This window comes from Thunnus albacares, chromosome 15 (genome assembly GCF_914725855.1).
Source record: "Thunnus albacares chromosome 15, fThuAlb1.1, whole genome shotgun sequence".
NCBI lineage: Eukaryota > Metazoa > Chordata > Actinopteri > Scombriformes > Scombridae > Thunnus > Thunnus albacares.
In genome coordinates, this window is record NC_058120.1 from 29,534,413 (window position 1) to 29,549,586 (window position 15,174).

At 43.4% G+C, this 15,174-nt stretch overlaps 1 protein-coding gene across 1 annotated transcript in view; it reads right to left on the reverse strand.

The window, feature by feature from the left end:
• The window catches only part of hectd1 (HECT domain containing 1), a 44,169-nt gene that overhangs the window by 16,049 nt on the left and 12,946 nt on the right, over positions 1-15,174 (reverse strand). Inside the window, 16 exon segments of the mRNA XM_044375929.1 lie at positions 19-51; positions 4,799-4,975; positions 5,112-5,278; positions 5,499-5,609; positions 5,986-6,198; positions 6,318-6,457; positions 6,684-6,818; positions 6,951-7,056; positions 8,275-8,369; positions 8,478-8,624; positions 9,899-10,110; positions 10,746-11,009; positions 11,512-11,734; positions 12,703-12,873; positions 14,644-14,782; positions 14,940-15,114. Of these exon segments, the coding sequence (XP_044231864.1) occupies positions 19-51; positions 4,799-4,975; positions 5,112-5,278; positions 5,499-5,609; positions 5,986-6,198; positions 6,318-6,457; positions 6,684-6,818; positions 6,951-7,056; positions 8,275-8,369; positions 8,478-8,624; positions 9,899-10,110; positions 10,746-11,009; positions 11,512-11,734; positions 12,703-12,873; positions 14,644-14,782; positions 14,940-15,114 (2,508 nt within the window).

A 15,174-nucleotide genomic window follows, 5' to 3' on the forward strand; every position in this document is an offset into this window, starting at 1 on the left:
CCATACGGTAAGAGTTAGAGCCGCCAGCATCCCAGGTTACATCAATCCAGCCTGGATGGACAGAGAGATAGGAGGGAGACGGACGGATGGATGTCAGAGACCCGGCAGAGAGAGAGACAGACAGAGAGAGAGAGAGAGAGACAGACAGAGAGAGAGACAGACAGAGAGAGAGAGAGAGAGACAGAGAGAGACAGAGAGAGAGAGAGAGAGACAGACAGAGAGAGAGACAGACAGAGAGAGAGAGACAGACAGAGAGAGAGAGAGAGACAGAGAGAGAGAGAGAGAGAGAGAGAGAGACAGACAGAGAGAGAGAGAGAGAGACAGAGAGAGAGAGAGAGAGAGACAGACAGAGAGAGAGAGAGAGAGACAGAGAGAGAGAGAGAGAGAGAGAGAGAGACAGAGAGAGAGAGAGAGAGAGACACAGAGGGAGAGGAGAGAGACAGGAGAGAGAGATAGAGAGAGACAGAGAGGAGAGAGAGACAGAGAGAGAGACAAAGAGGAGAGAGAGACAGAGAGAGAGAGAGAGAGAGAGAGTGGTAGAGGGAGGTAGACAGACAGCAGAGAAGCAGCTTACAGTCAGAGCAGCTCCACACTGCTCCACACTGGACCAGATCACAGCAGAAGACTTTGTTTGTGTGAAATGTCCCTTTAAAGTCACAATGAAACGTGAACCATGAGCTTGTTTTCAAATGTCTTACTGTTATAAACACAATGATATTAAAAAGTGGACGTATTGTAGTGAGGTGGTGTTTCACAACTATGGCTGTTCATTCCTGCTCAGGTTAGTTAAAGGAACAGTTTCACATCTTGAGAAACAAACGGTCATTTTCTGGAGTTGAGTTGATAGTTTATAGTTTTCAGCCAGCCTGCTTCTGGTTGACTGTTATAAAATCTACTAACCAGCAGCTCACTAGTTAACAATTTATCACTTATTTAGTTCATACAAAGTCTAATAATTAGGGATGCACGATATTATCGGCACGTCATCGGTATCGGCCGATAAAAGTTCTAAAATGAAATATCGGCATCAGCGAATTCTGCCAATTATGAGAAGCCGATATGTCGCCTTCTCCTCTGCCGCTTGACTGTGCTTCCCTCCACAGACTGTTTCACCCTGACGGTCCCGGTGTTTCCTCCGCAGGCTGCACTTCACTCAGCTGTCCGTCAGACCAGCTGCTTCTTCCCACTTTAACCTGAATAACAAACCGGAACTCAGTGCTCCGGTTGGATCCACACGGAGAGCCTAGAAGGCTAGCGGAGGCTAGCTGGCTGTGCTTCCCTCCAGTCATGCTGCAGCTAACGCTCCGCTAGCCTCTCAGCTAACGTTAGCCTCGGCTCTCCGTGTGGATCCAACCGGAGCACTGAGTTCCGGTTTGTTATTCAGGTTAAAGTGGGAAGAAGCAGCGGGTCTGACGGGCAGCTGAGTGAAGTGCAGCCTGTGGAGGAAACACCGGGACCGTCAGGGTGACACAGTCCGTCAGGGACCTGCTAAGTTCGGCTGCACAGATAAGAAACACCTCGGCTGACAGGATGTATCACTCTGTTTGGAAAAAACAACTTCTTTTTGGTTTATAACGGCGGTTGGTAACCAGCGTATTAGGTGCATTAGCGCCACCTTCTGGTCCGGAGTGTGGACCAGAGATTAAATCCTACACATTAATCCTGTCTGTCTAATAAACTCAATGAAAACTCTGCTGCTCCCACTTGGCAGCTTCATTAAAGTTTTAATGCTGAGCTCCTGAACTCCAGTCTTCCTAAGTTCTACCTTCATATATTGTCTTTCTTGATCATATTTAGTACAATCTATGCTTGCATGTATAATAGTCTCCTCAGCCAGCTGGAGAAAAATATGCACATATATCAGCATCGGCATCAATCGGCCACAATGAGTTGGAAATATCATATCGACAAAATATCCAATATCGTGCATCCCTACTAAAAATCAACAATTTGTTATGTGCCAGACTCTATTTTGCTTTGAGGCAACCAGTGGAGACCTGCTTATATTCTTGCTTGTGCCTTTAACTCTTCATACGCCGCCCAAACAAGGAAGTATCACTCTGCTGCTGTTTCACTGTGACTTTAAAAGAACAACACATTCGCTGCTGTCAGCTTTTAAATCCTCTTAACTTGGTCCAGGTGGAGCGATGAGAGAGAAAAATATGAACACAGTCACAGAAAATGACAATCAAAGCAAAAAGTAGAAAGATATTTCTGGCAAATGCAAAGCGTCAAAGCCACACAAAGAAAGAAATTTTAAACTCAGAAACAACAGTAACGATCATCCTGGTTCATGATTCATAAATGATAAAATAAATAAATAAATCAACGGAGCTGCTGGTGGCGGCGTCTCCACGTACTCAGCTCACTGATCTGAATAAAAAAAAAAAACCACAGAAACACCAGGAGGAGCAGGAGGCGGAGAGGAGGAGGAGGAGGAAAGAGAGGAAGAGGAAGGAGAGGAAGAGCGGTGCATCTGTTTTATGTTTCTCTTGTCGAGGTGAGCTGCTGAAGTCAGGATCAGATGATGTCAGATGTTCACTGTGTCAGATTAGATGATTATAAAGTGTTTCCATTCACCTGCTTTTAAACAGTTTTAATTTGTGGAGACACTGAAATATTTAAGGTTGTTTTTGCTCGTCTGAAGCGTTTACGTTGGTGTCTGGATGAACAGAAAATAGAAAAACAGCCGTACTGAGTGTTCACACTCAACATGAAGCTAATTTCAGGTGTGATGGCGGCGTGAATTCAACCGGGCAGCAGCAGCGTAAACTAACGCTAACGTGCGTCCCTGCGACTAATCTTTGCTCTTATCTGAGGGTTTTATGAATGTACTTCATGATCGTACAGAAACGAGAGGAAAAAGGAAACAGACTGGAGGGAAATAACAGAAAGAACCGGAGTCTCTGCTGAGTTCAGTCAGAAGCTGAACTGAACGTCCGTTGCTAGCTAGCTCACAGCTACCGTACAGGCGGTGTTTTGATTTGGTGAAAAAAACCACAAAAAAAAAAAAAAACACAAATGGCCCTGCAGTAAAACAATTAACTTAATTAGTGAGTAAATGATTTCAAGTACATGAATCATGTGACTTAAACGTCACTGAAGAGATGAAAACAGTGTTTTTATAACGTGCTGGTGACATGCAGTCGTAACCAAGAACCATCACTTTCAGATTTTCTCCTTTTTCTGCAGCAGCGTTCACGTGTTCCTGCCGTAGTTTAGTCCACAGCGCCCTCTACCGTGTCCGAGAACAGCGTCACGAGAGCGTGACTCATACAACATGCACGAGATGTTCATGATGATCATTATTTATAAAAGAAGAACTGGAACATTTATAATATAATTGCTGGTTTGTACAGATGTTACTCTGCGTCTTCAGCACAGACACAAAACTGGAACAGAAACATTGATATCCAACCTCCGACATCACAGGGGTCAAAGGTCATGTGTAGGAGAGTGAAGGGGGTTATTAAAGTGTTTAACGGAGGATCGTCCTGTCAGGAACCTGCTGACTTCAGACCTGTTTCACACAATGACACCAACAACAGTGTGAGCAGATATTTGAACCAGCAGATTGTTAAACTGCGTCTGAAGAACTTAAACTAGTTTTCATGACTCATCTTTGCTGTGACACTTCATGTTTGATCAAATTAAATAAAAATATATTAGGGATGCACGATATTATCGGCACGTCATCGGAATCGGCCAATAAAAGCTCTAAAATGAAATATCAGCAACGGTGAATTCTGCCGATTATGAGGCTGATATGTCGCCTTCCCCTCCGCCGCCTGACTGTGATTCCCTCAGTGGACTGTTTCACCCTGACGGTCCGGCTGCTTCTTCCCACTTTAACCTGGATAACAAGTTATCCAGAAACATTGATATCCAACCGGAGCACCAAACCGGGGCTCGGTGCTCCGGTTGGATCCCGGGTTGTTATTCAGGTTAAAGTGTAGAAGAAGCAGCGGGTCTGACGGGCGGCTGAGTGAAGTGCAGCCTGCGGAGGAAACACCGGGACCGTCAGGGTGACACAGTCCATCGAGGAGCTGCTGTGTTCGGCTGCACAGATAGGAAACACCTCGACTGACAGGATGTACCACTCTGTTTGGAAAAAACAACTTCTTCTTTTTGGTTTATTCCGGCGGTTGGTAACCAGCGTATTAGGTGCATTAGCGCCACCTTCTGGTCCGGAGTGTGGACCAGAGATTAAATCCTACACATTAATCCTGTCTGTCTAATAAACTCAATGAAAACTCTGCTGCTGCTCCCACTTGGCAGCTTCATTAAAGTTTTAATGCTGAGCTCCTGAACTCCAGTCTTCCTCAGTTCTTCCTTCATATATTGTCTTTATTGATCATATTTAGTACAATCTATGCTTGCATGTATAATAGTCTCCTCAGCCAGCTGGAGAAACATATGAACATATATCTGTATCGGCAAAAAATCCAATATCATGCATCCCTAAAATAAATAAATAAATAAATAAATAAATTCAACTTGAGGTGGAAGAACCAATTTTAAATTCAGTTCTTCAATATTTTCTGCGACTTCAGCATCTTTAGTTCATGTCAGGAATTCTTGAAACAAGAAAAATACAAATCAAAAGTTCACAAATTCAAAAACATGCCGGCACAAATATCTGCTCACGACTGACTCTGAGGACAGAAACAGGAAGCTGGACTTGTGTTAACGAAAGAAGAAAAAGTATTAGACATTAAATACAACAACAGGTGAACTGTCTGCTCAGGTGGATCATAACACACATGTTGGATTTTTTTTTTTTAAAGGGACGTCTTACCGTTGTGAGCCTCTCCGGTGACGGTGCCCTCGCCGGCCGGGTTGCCGTCCTGGTCGCGCCACTTCCAGTCGATGCCGCGGACGACCCGCGCCCCCGGGACGATGTACTTCATCACCTGGGAACGAAACAGGCGGCGCTGGCGACGAAGGTTCGCCTCCGCCTCCTTCACAGCTTTACCTGTGAGAGAGAGAGGAGCAGAGAGAGAGAGAGAGAGAGAGAGAGGCAGGTTTACATCCAACAGTCGCTGAGACTAAATGAACTAAACATCGAAGCCTCGCTCATCGTTTAAAACGACCACAGACGGCGTCCTCACCCAGCTGGTCCTCGCAGACGGCGGTGACGGTGCCGTACAGCTCGAGGCCGGACAGAGACAGGTAGTGAGTCTGACCGCTGGCGTTCTTCCCCATCTGTTTGATCCTGATGTGTCTCCAACCCTGCTTCTCCTCTTTGGACGGGTCCAGAGGCCACGTGGCCGTCGACCTGACAGAAACACACACACACACACACACACACACACACACACACACACCAATGAACATCTGTACACCATCAACGTTCAACATCTGCAGTCCTGAACTCTGCTGCCTTCAAGTCTCGTCTCATTTTCTGTAAATATGAGCTTTAGATTTTGTCAATTAACACTAAACAATAACTGATTAATTGATTAGTTTGACTCATCGGATCAGCGTCAGTGTCGTACCCCGGTTCATTGAGGCTGCAGTCGTCCACGTGGGTGTAAAGAGTCGTCCAGTTCTGACCGTCCTTCGACACCTGAAACACCCAGTTCCTCAACGCAGAGCGGCCATAACCCCTGCAGGAGGAGGAAGAGGAGGAGAGGAGGAAGAAGAAGAGGAGGAGGAGAATAAAACACGTTTATTACCTTGTGTGTTTCAGAGCGTTTTCCTTTCGTTACCTGGCGTGTCTCAGGGTGTGTGTTTGTTTCGTTATCTGGAGTGTCTCAGGGTGTGTTTGTTTCGTTATCTGGAGTGTCTCAGGGTGTGTGTTTGTTTTATTACCTGGCATGTCTCAGGGTGTGTTTGTTTTATTATCTGGCATGTCTCAGGGTGTGTTTGTTTTATTACCTGGCGTGTCTCAGGGTGTGCGTTTGTTTTATTACCTGGCGTGTCTCAGGGTGTGTGTTTGTTTCGTTACCTGGCGTGTCTCAGGGTGTGCGTTTGTTTTATTACCTGGCGTGTCTCAGGGTGTACGCTGAGGGGATGACCCAGAGGCCAAGGTCGACGGCGAACCAGGCGTTCTTGTCATCGTTGGTGTGGCAGTTGAGGGCGGAGCTATCCCGACTCAGGATGTCCTCCAAACGCCCATAAGGGAGGTTACGCCCCTCTGATGATGTCACCACCACCAGGCCGTAGGCGGCGGGATTTACCCACTCATAGGCCGTCCTGAAGGGAACAGAAACGAATTTCAGACCAAACTTCAATTCAACTCTGCTTATTAGCAAACAGAAAGTCCATTTTAAACTGTATTGAAAAGGGTTGAAATAAAGCTTCGCTGTTCTTACTTGGCGTTGGTTCCGACCCAGTATATGATGCCGTTCTCGTCGAAGTCGTGTTGGTGTCTGAAGGTGAAGGTCTGTCCTTCCCTCAGCTTCCTCACAAAGACAAAAGAGGAGCGCTCGAAGTCGTACCACTGCTTCGCCACCTGGAGGACAAACAGGATTGTAGTTACACATTCTGTCTGTAAAGCAGAAATATTTGCTGATTTCAGGCTCTCAGATGTGAGAATTACATTACTGTAAATGTGATAGTTTAATGATGTCACCTTAGAATCCAGAACATCGTGTTGAAGTGACTCATAGATAATAAAAATAATTGTCCGTTGCAGCCCTTTGAGTGGTGTGTGTGTGTGTTACTGAGTGCGTCCTCACCATCTTCAGCAGGTACTGCTCCAGAGACTCCACAGTCGCCAGCGGCTCCATCTTCAACATGCGACCCGTCCGGTCGATCAGAGCCGTCTCACCTGGCGCTCGCTCCAGACGGAACCGCAACCTCCTGGTCAAGATCTGAAACACACAAACAAACACACACACACAGTCCATTAAGACTAAAGATACTGACGCCAAACAACTCCACGTCTACACTAAAATATATAATAATATAACAAACTCCAGCGGTGAACTGAGACTCAGACTCACCTGCAGGTTGTAGGAGGAGCCTGGAGTGTCGTACAGGTGTAGAGGTAGACGTTCTATTGACTCCAGCACAGCTATCAGTTTACGGATTAAGGCAACAGCTGGTCGGCTGCACAAACAACAACAAACATGGAGGACGTCAGTTTGACCTCCTTATTTATAGAAACGTTTAAACAACAACAACATGTTTGTTAGTTAGTTGGGATTTAATAATTACGACACCAAGAAGTCTGACAGGATCTGTTCAGTCTGCAGATCTTCATCAGTTTTGTTTTAACTTGTATGTAAATTAGAGGAACAGTGAAAGGTTTTCATTGGAGGGAAGTTTACTGATTTACTGACATCAATATAGTGTCAATATAGACAAAAGCCACTGTTAATAATAATAAAGAGTCAATAAATACTAATAATCTGTTTAACAATTACTGATTCACTGGTGAATATGTAAATTGCCAAAAATGTAAAATGCACTTCAGAAGAGATCAAAATATGATGTAAAGATGTCGGATCAGCAGCCAAAAACAAACTATTCAGCTCATATTGTAGAGCTGCAACCGTTAGTTGATGAATCGATCGACAGAATTGATCATTGAAGTCAATTTTCAAGTAAAAATGCCGAATATTTGCTGGTTTCAGGTTCTTAAATGTGATGATTTACTGATTTTCCTCATAATAAATAAAATATCTTTGGATTTAAACTGGAAAATAACAGCTGTTCAGTAAAAGGTATCAAAGTTTTATTTACTGTCAAAGTTATATGAGATTAATTCAACTAATCAATAATCTGATGAATCCAAAGTTACTGATCATCATGAAGTCAGGATGAAAGTTATTATAGTTAAAGAAAAATTTAAAAACCAGATGAGAAAAAACATTTCAAATAACCGAAATAAAAATAAAAACTAGACTTAAACTAACAAACAATATTACAAAACTAAAATAAAATAAAAATATACAGAAAATGTCTTTAGTTTTAGTCTTTGTCCATCTGGATGTTTATTGAGACTGTTTACATGTCTGTGAGTCTTCACAAAGTTGTGTTTGTATTGTAATAATTATTATGAACTTCTGAAGTCTTGCCCTGATAAATAAACTTCATATTATAATAAAAACTAAAACTAATAAAAACTAAACTGAAACATGCAAACCCAGTCTGGAAACTACCTGAAACTAGACTGAACTCAAATTAAAACTAAATAAAAATAAAAACTTATGAAAAATACAAAACTTTAATAATAATAATAATAATAATAATAATAATAATAATAATAATAGTGTCCAGAATGATCTTCAGACTGACAGATTAAAGGTGTGAACACGTCGTTACCTTTCATCGTCTTCATTCTCGCTGAAAGCCGCCTTAAAGACATTGATCCTCTCCATTAAAGGCTTACAATCGTGTTTCAGGTCCAGCTCCACACTCTGCACACAAACACACAAACACACAAACACACGGTGACTGTCAGCATCTTTATGGGCTGTCAGACGACGACGATGATGATGATGATGAAGATGATGATGATGACTCACATTGTTGAGGACAGTGAAGAGCGCCTGGACCAGGCCACTGCTACACATCTCGTACGGAGAGATGGTGTTTTCATCCTTCAGAACTACAATCAGGTTCTCCAGAGCCGTCTTCATCAGGTCCCTCCACGTGTTCTCACCTTCAATACACTGTTCACAAAAATACACAAACATACAGAAAATCAGTGAACGGCAGCTTTTCAGTGTGGAGGAGGTGTTCATGTGCCGTTCATGGAGATCCAATGGTTCAGACCACGTTTGGAGGTGGTCTGGGCCGCATGTGGCCACATTCATTTAGCAGCAATGCATCCTGGGCCACACTGAGGGACCGCCTACTCCACTGGCGTCCTCTATTTTCCAGCAGACCGGTTAAAAACAGCCAATTTGGTCTTTGAAAACGGAAATGACGTCCGTGTTTATTTGCATATAGAGCGAGGAAGAGAGATCCGATCACATGTGGTCACTCAGGACGCGTATGGAGACGCGTGTTAATACCAGGTGTAAACAGGGCCTGAGATCAGATCCTTCAGACCACATTCGGAGGTGGTCTGGGCTGCATGTGGATGTCCTGAGCCACACACACTCCTAATCCACTGACAGTCAGTACGTTCTCACTTTTTTTTTTTTCCCCCCCCAATTCTGCTCCCAAACTCTGGAACGCTTTACCTAAAGACATCAGAGAGTATCAGTCTCTGTTGAAAGCTTTAAACGACACTTAAAAACATCTTTTTAACCTTCTATAGTATGAGTTTTACACCGTATCATACACTAAAACATTTTAATCCATTTAAAAAGGCCTTTGTATTCTTATTCATGAATGATTATGTCTTTTACTTCAGATTAATAGCTGTGTCTCCTCTGTTTTAATGTATCTCTCATTTCTCTTGTTTGCCTCCTTTTATTCTTCCTGTTAATGTTCTCAATTATTTATTTATTTATCTATTTTTTTGTTATTATCTTTTTAATGTGAAGCACTTTAAGCTGCATTTTGTATGAAAGGTGCTATACAAATAAAGTTTATTATTATTATTATTATTTGTGCGCCAACGGCATCATATTAAAAAGTGCAAAACAACAAGAAGCCACAACGACAACAGGCAACATGGACTCTAAACGCAAAACACCGTCTGATTCCTGCTTGAAGCTGGTGAGTGTTGATTTTTACAAACTTCCTCTTCTTTTTATTTCAGGTAGACTAGTCACAGGAAGTGCACTGCTGCCTACCACCAGTTCAAAACAACACCAACACCAACACATTTGGTCTTTGCGAGCGGAAATAATGCACGTCTTTATCTGCATTTAGAGCGAGGAAGTGAGATCTGATCACAAGTGAATCACTGGAGACGTGTGAACTGAACATGTGTGAACAGTGTGTGTGTGTGTGTGTGTGTGTGTGTGTGTCTGTGTGTGTGTGTGTGTGTTACCTGTCTGTTGGTGTGCAGCTCCCAGGCCGACTCCAGCTGTGTGGAGATGTTCCTCAGCGTGACCACCACTCCTCTGGGCATGCTCTCCACAGCTTTGAAGTGGTCGTCGTACAGCTCCCTCGCCATGCTCTTCACCTTCTGCTTCGTCTTCTCCAGCTTCGACTTCAGCTTCCTGCCTCGCTTCCCCGTCCAGCCCGTTACAAACTCAGAGCCTGTAAGCAGGAAAACATAAACATGTTCATGTGTACGATGAAACAAATCCACAGACTGTTTTCTAAAAGCACTTCAACTTCAAAAAGGTCAGTTCAAATTCATTCGACTGTTAAAACTCAGCTGTTTATTTTTGTCTTTTCGAAACCTAATAAAGCTTAAATCATGTAGGCGTCTCTTCCAATCAACTTCTATGATTTATGTAATATTTCTACACACAGAAACTATTTTGTACATTAAAAACTATGGATGTTCTGGTCCTGATCCCTTAAACATCTGATCTTAAGCAGCAGAAGATCTGCAGTGTGGATTAAATATAAATCTGACACATCAGAATAAAAACTGCAGCTTCCTGACTTTGATGCACATTTTTCAGGAGCTACTTTATCCAAACACTGAAGGTTCTGGTGTCAAACTATCTACTGATCAGTGTAAATGATGAAAGTGATAAATCCTCTAGACAGAAGACGTCTCACTCTGATCGTTACAGAGTGAAGTTCCTTCAGAGTTAAGAGTCGGAGGTCAGTGATTGGTGCAAGTGACTGTCAGTAAAATACACACAATGTGTCAAAATAATTTTACACAATCACACTTAAATATTCACTCTGATATACGAGTGAAACGTGGTCGAACTCACCAAGCGACGTCTCTGCGGTGAACGAGTGTTTGGTTCCTCTGTTGGACTCGAAGACGAATCCGGGCAGGTCCTCCTTCAGGATGGTGGCCTGCTGGCCGTCCGAGTTGTGGATGGCGATCTCTCCGTCCTTCAGGCACGTCAGAGACCAGTTCCCCACCGTCAGCTTGGTGGGACCCACGCTGGACAGGATGGGCTGACTGGCCGTTACTGGTTTCACCTGACTCCTCGCTCGCTGCAGCTTCTCCAGGAACTCACTGCGAGACTCTGCAGGGGGAGGGAGGGAGAGAGAGGAGGGAGAGAAGAAGTAGTAAGGACGGAGAGAATCAGTGTGAGAGATAAGAGATGAGATCAGGAAAAAGGGAGAAAGAGAGAAGGCATAAATGGAGGAGATAAGAGGCAGACATGAGATGAGAAAGAGGGAGGAGAGGGAAGGAAGAGAAAAGAGGAGGACGGTGAGGGGAGGAAAAAGTTGGGAGGGTGTAGAAATCATGACGACAAAGGATGAGGGGAAAGAAAGCAATAGTGGAGGAGAGAAATGGGATGAGAGACAAGAGAGAGAGGGAAGAAAAGAAGAGGAAATGGCAGCGTGAGGAGAGGAAAAAGGAAAAGTGGGAAGAGGAGAGGAGGAATTTCACGAGAGGAAAATAGGAGGATGGAAAGTAAACGAGAAGAAAGACGAGTTCAAAGAACATGAACATGAGAGAAAAGCAGGAGAAGGAGAGAAGAATGAAGAAGAAAGTTGTGTGTGTGTGTGTGTGTGTCGTACCGGAGCTGTCCGACCCCCCCTCTGGACTCCCGCTGGAGTACATGGTCGCCAGCTTCCCGTCCAGGATGAACCTGAACCAGCCGTTGGAGCCGTTGGAGAGCTCGAGGGCGGCGGCGTCCGACCAGATGTAGAGACAGTCCCTCCCCCTGATGATGGACCAGTCCCTCCAGTGATACGGCTTCCCCTGCTGGACCTCCCTCGCGTCCTCCTGCACCTCCTCCTCCTGCAGGAGCACACACACACACACACACACACACACACACACACACACACACACACACACACACACACACAGAGTCAGATGTGCTACATGTGCTCAAGGTCATCTTTATTCCTCAAATCTGCAAAAATTGTTTCCAAGTTCAACCATGTTTTTATATTTTGATATTTTCCTAGATGGTAAATACTCAAACATTGTGATTGAAAATAATCAATTTAAATAAAGATAAACTTCACAAGCACGTTCTTGCCTTCATCAAACTTATTTGGATGGATGGGAGGATTCCTAGATTGTTCTCACTAAAATAAATAATAATCTAAATATTCTGACTAAACTTCACACCTTTAACACGGTCCACAAACACACATTTAAAACATCCTTTTTCCTCCGAGAAAACCAGGCGTTAGAGAAAAGAAGAATGTCTTAAATTTAACTTCAAAAGCTGTTTAACTGCTGCATTATTTATATTATATATTTATATTATCCAACCAACAGTTCAAAAACCCAAAAATATGAAGTTTACTATCAAGTGTAACAGAAAAAAAAGCAGAAAATCCTCCAACTGGAGAAACTACAACCAGCATTCCTGACGGAAAAATAACTGAAAATGATCAAATTTGTTGCTGATTATCATCTTGATTGATTATTCGTTGCAGCTTTAGTTCAGTAGTTAATTATAGATAATTATTAGTCAACATCACATCTATAAGCAAAGCATTTACACACATTGTTTAAGTTCACATGTGCTTTTGTAGGATTGACAAATTTCAATATGAAATTTACTTGCATGTTGCTTTAAGCAGACGGTATGAAAGACACCAGACACACACACACACACACACACACAGACACACACACAGACACACACACAGACAGACACACAGACAGACACACAGACAGACACACACAGACACACACAGACACACACAGACATACACACGCGCGCACACACACACACTCTCTCTCTTTACCTTCTCAGGTTTGGCTTCGTCCTCGTTCTCGTCGTCGGACGCCGGTCCAGCCAGTGTTGACACCTTGTTGATGACTCCCAGTCTGGCCAGCTGGTCTAGAAAAACGTCTCCTCCTTTATCCACCAGATCTCTGATGATCTGCAGCGCCAGCAGGTGACCGTCGTCATCGTCCTGACAAACACACACACACACACACAGAGAATATATACGTCTTTATAGTCATGAAGAAAGTTTATTATAAAAACTAAACTGATGGAATAGTTGGTGTTGGTGAAATATCAGTTATGAGAAATATGTGGATCAGGATTCAAACATCCTGAAGACCAGTTTGATTTCCTTAAAGTGAAACTGAGTTAGAGCGTCTTTAGCTTCTGTACTGTGACGTATTTCCCAGTTAAACGGAATATTTGAGCGGTTTAGAGTCACTCAGAGTCACATTTGCCTGGATGAACCTTTGTAAACACTGATGAGTCATCAAACATTTATAACTGTTTTACAGGAAGAGAAAAGATGATGATACAGATTTCGAGACATATAACAAGAGATAAATAAACAATTAACACAGAGACACAGGATTTAAACTGGGAAGGTGTACTGGTCATTTCACTGGGACTTTAAACCTGCAGTAACTGACACATCATCAGCTTTAAGTCGATATATTGAACTTATTTCCACATCCAGCAGTTACAACATCATCATTGACCAGTCGTCGTGTTTCTCTTTTAGCTGTTTTTGCTCCTGAGGGAAACATCTGGCTCTTTAGCTTTAGCCTTATTCTTGTAGTTAAACGCACAACATGTAATTTCAGCCGCTAGGCGTCTCAATCAAAACAATAACAACAGACGGAGTGTGATGACGGTGTGAAGTAGCAAGGGATCATGGGAGTTGTTGTCTTTGTTGTTAAATAACCAGCTTCACCGGGATAGGATTACTCCAGTGTTCATCATTCAGGATGTTTTTACCCGCAGAGGTCTCCTCCTCTCCAGAACAAACGGACACGCAGATTAAAATCATTAAAACACTAATTAAATCTGTTTCACCTAAAAAAATGAAAATAAAAAATAAAATAAAAAAATCAATATTTCTCTGACGATGTTTGGTGACCACCGGACTTCCTGGAGGGCCTGTTAGCCGAGCTGCTGCTAACGTTTGTCCAGTTTATTTCTCTGATAACTTAAGATCCAGACGTCCAATGACTAAAATCCTTCTTCCAGCTAAAAGATATAGTTAAACCACCTAAATTTATCATGAAAATGTGTCTTAAAACTGAATAAAAGTCCATTTATAACAGTTTGTGTGGAACAACCACAACGCCGATGTATTATCTTGTATGTGTGTAAGTTATTCTAGTTGTTTTTAGACATTTTAATGTGGAATAATTACATATTATAGCTTTAAAGAACAGAGGTTACAAAATAAGTTACTTCTCCCCTTCAGTGTTAAAATACTGTTGATGCTTTGCTCTGAGTTATCACTTCCTCTTCTGTGTGTGTGTGTGTGTGTGTGAGTGTGTGTGTGTGTGAGTGTGTGTGTGAGTGAGTGTGTGTGTGTGTGTGTGTGTGAGTGTGTGTGTGTGTGAGTGTGTGTGTGAGTGAGTGTGTGAGTGTGTGTGACTGTGTGTGAGTGTGAGTGTGTGACTGTGTGTGAGTATGAGTGTGTGTGTGTGAGTGTGTGTGAGTGAGTGTGAGTGTGTGAGTGAGTGTGAGTGTGTGTGTGTGAGTGTGTGAGTGTGTGTGTGTGTGTGTGTGTGTGTGTGTGTGTGAGTGTGTGTGTGTGTGTGTGAGTGTGTGTGTGTGTGTGAGTGAGTGAGTCAGTGTGTGTGTGTGAGTGAGTGTGAGTGTGCGTGTGTGTGTGTGTGAGTGTGTGTCTGTGTGTGTGAGTGTGTGTGAGTGTGTGTGAGTGTGTGTGAGTGTGTGTGAGTGTGTGTGTGAGTGTGTGTACCTCCTGGTCGAGGACAGTAGCAGTGATCTCCACCAGCACCGTGGGCAGGTTGTGTCCCGCCTCGCTGTCACACACCTCCTTCAGCAGGACTTCACTGCTGTAGTGAACCATCTTCCTGATCAGAGCCAGACTGGCTTTCCTAAAACATGAATAAAAACACAGCCAGCAGTCAAAACCTGAGACCAGAGAACTGTTTCCAGCGTCTGGTGCTGATCAGGAACTGAATGAATCCTGTTTACATGGATGCAGGTGAACCCTTCATGTCTGTGTATCCAGTAGTTTTGGGGACAGTTTACCTAATAGAAGGCAGCATGGTTTGCTGAAATGTTTGTGCAAAAACAGGCAGAAGTCTCTTCAGGTAGATCGGAGCCATTTCTGGGTCTCCTTTAGGCTCGCTGCCCTCCTCTTCCTCCTTGTTCACATCTTTCTTCTTCTTGTCGTCGCCCTTGTTCACCGGACACATCCAGTCTCCTGCAACACACACACACACGTTTGTATTACTTCACCGGAGCTGGATGACCTTTAACCTCC